This window comes from Cydia splendana, chromosome 11 (assembly GCF_910591565.1).
Source record: "Cydia splendana chromosome 11, ilCydSple1.2, whole genome shotgun sequence".
Taxonomy (NCBI): Eukaryota; Metazoa; Arthropoda; class Insecta; order Lepidoptera; family Tortricidae; genus Cydia; species Cydia splendana.
This window is the reverse complement of record NC_085970.1, coordinates 3438192-3441180: the sequence shown is the minus strand read 5'-3', so window position 1 is coordinate 3441180 and position 2989 is coordinate 3438192. Positions and strand designations below refer to the sequence as shown.

The 2989-nt window shown below is 34.5% G+C and overlaps 1 protein-coding gene across 1 annotated transcript; it reads left to right on the top strand.

The window, feature by feature from the left end:
* The first annotated feature begins 609 nt into the window (after positions 1–609).
* LOC134795096 (uncharacterized) lies at positions 610–2989 on the top strand. Its single transcript, XM_063766929.1, has 2 exons — positions 610–670; positions 2046–2989. The coding sequence occupies exons 1-2, from the start codon at positions 610–612 to the stop codon at positions 2987–2989; spliced, it is 1005 nt and encodes a 334-aa protein (XP_063622999.1).

Sequence of the window (2989 nt, the reverse complement as noted above, 5' to 3'; positions counted from 1 at the left end):
TCCTTGTTTTATTTTAGATATATTTAGGCTTGTTAATTAAAATTAACTAGGTACAATTATAATAAAGTTAATAACTGCATTTAGGTACCTAGTTATTTTTATCAGCATAAATATATCAATTTAAAAATAATTCAGGATCGGTAAGGTAAAGAGAGATAACGAAACATATATTAACCTACCAATTTATATATTATTGTTAAAGTCGGGATTAAACATGAAACTATGTGGTTTATCTATTCGACTTTTCTACATATAGTTAGGTTATCGTCTACGGTTGATTCTGAAAATAGTAGTACATAGGTACCTATCTAACAATGCTACGCCAATTACCTATGTGTAAAACCAGCCTAAATGAGATTGAACTTAATTTTTTTATGATAATGATACAATTTTCTTCCCTCTTTTAAGTAGGTATTTTTCTACAGTTAAACCTTATCAAATGTAAATTATTTTTAAATTGGTATATTCATTCTGATTGAAATAATTTAATTAAGATTATTAAAATTATGGTAAATTTGTACTTGTTTTCATGATTTCCGTTGAAGCGTCGTAATGCAGGCTATAAATTGACGAGAAATATTTGTGTGGCGCATTTTAAAGTGCAATACCATGGGTCGTGCACTGGCGGTGGTGTTTACCACATTGGTGCTACAAGCATTATGGGGCTCTGGTAAGCTATAGACATCTTCTTTTCTTGAATTTTGTTGAAAATCTCAACTACTACTTTTATTTATTTTAACCGACATTAAAATAGGAGGCCCTAAATTAATTTGGAATTTTTAATTTATTTATAAAGAAATAACAACATGACAAACATACAAACTAAATAAATCTAAGAATATTACTAAATGAAATCTAAAAGCCAAATTAAATCTAAAATTATACACACAAATCATATAAAACTACTGAAAGAGGCCTTCCCGCGCAACACCCGGCGCAAAGGTGCCCATCACACGTTACCTCGTTGAATTGCAATGGATAGTCTTTGCACCAGGAATGGCCATTTATAATTGTTTTTTTTGTTACTTTTCGCGGTTGTTAAAGTAGCCAAGTAATATATGCTCAACAGTGCTTTAGGTAGAGTTGGTGCGGAAAAAGAAGTCGTGAAATATAAGAGAATCGATACATTCTAGTTATGACTCTTCTCTTTCCGCTCAGACCCTAGTTGAAGTGAGGTAAGGTATGAAGACCAAGACCAACATCATCTGAATTCTGTTATGCTACGATGTACCGCAATCGTCTTTGACTTTGGGCTTATTCGATTGTTTACTATGGTCGTGAATGAATTTAATGGCTTTTTAAACTATTTTGTATAGTTGGTTTTTTCACAGGATAGGCGCACGGCGTGGTTCTTTCTCTTCCTATCCAAGAGATAAAGAGATAGGAAGAGGAGGCTTGTTCTGTGAAAGATTATCAACTAACGGCACCGTAAAGGCTTTTTTAATTATTTGAACATTGCGTTTTCGAAATTTCGTGCACGACGAAGACATGCACGATGCTAATTTGAAAAGTTAGGATTCACTTTGGATGTAATAATTAAAAACGAATACGCTAATTAATATGTAATGTACATCGTCCAATTGTCGAAATCGGTTTTAAATATGAGACAAGATTTTGTTTTACCTCATATTTAATTTACCCTACCGGTGGCCGCTTTTACTTTTCCCAAAAATTGGAATTACTATTTATTTGGTTGTTTCCGGTGTTTCCACAGGAGCCTTTTCAATTTCATTTACTCGAATCCTGGGATGCTTACTGATAAAGTCAGGAGTTTTCAGGTTCCCTCATCCTAGTGATCCGTACACTAACAAAATTTCAAAAGGGACGTTAAATTAATTTAGTATTGGTTACTTTTCTAATATACAGAATGCATAAAATAGAGAATTTCACATTGGTTCAGGCGATTCAGTGCAGCTACGTTAAAACAGTGTTATGTATAATATGGATTGTATTATAAATTCACTGAATAATATAGAGGTCAAAATGTATGGGCTAATTCATTTTATCTCTAATGCGGATATCTGTTTCGACTTGTTGATTACGAGTAACATTATCTACTAGATCTTTACCGAAACTAACATTTAGCTTTTACATTCCAGCCTTTTCTTCCCTGCTGGGCCCACGCACAGCGGCCACCAAGATCGTCGACCAAGCCGAGGTGGAAGGGAATGAATATTGTCACTCTTGCGTCAAAATCGACAACATCTGCTACAACCACACCTACTTGTTCGAGCTCCCCGCTCCTTTCGGTGGACAACACCCCGTCGTTAAAAGAATGGGCATCATGAACTTTACCAACGTTATATATTATACTTTTGAACCAAAGTTCAGTGATAAAGAATACTCCAAAGTCGGCTACATATCGTTATACTATCCGGAATTCTCTGGCGTAATCTCCGGCGGGCAGACTTTCAACTTTGGTCCCTTTGATATAGATCACACAGAGAGAAAAGTATATCTAGGTGGTTCCGATGGTATATGGGTGGTTGACGATATCAACTATTTTCCAACATATTTTATTGAGAAGTCGAATCTCATTACTAACGTTGTTGTAAAGGACTATGTATATTTTACTACGTCAGATCGTAAAGGAATATTTAAATATTTTGCCGGGTATTATTTCGTTCATTTAGCAGATAAAACGATACATAAGTTTGTTTTGGATGGCGAGTATAATATCGTGTATTTAAATGATACTGGATTATTTATTTCATTTCTTAATAAAAACCACAGAGATGTACAATTATCAACGGAGCCGTGGATGAGAGGTTTAACTGTTGATATGAAAGGATCGGTGTACGCTTGGGATATATATGGGATATATAAAGTGATTGTAGACAAAGTTCTTTCCCAGTCTACATTGAAACGTGTTACCGGTATAGCTCCGGATGCGATGGCATTTGATGAGTCAAACAACATCATATATTCGATCAAAAAAAAGTTGTACAAGTTGGCCAAAGTTGCTACCAGTAAGTGTTTTGCTAGGTAA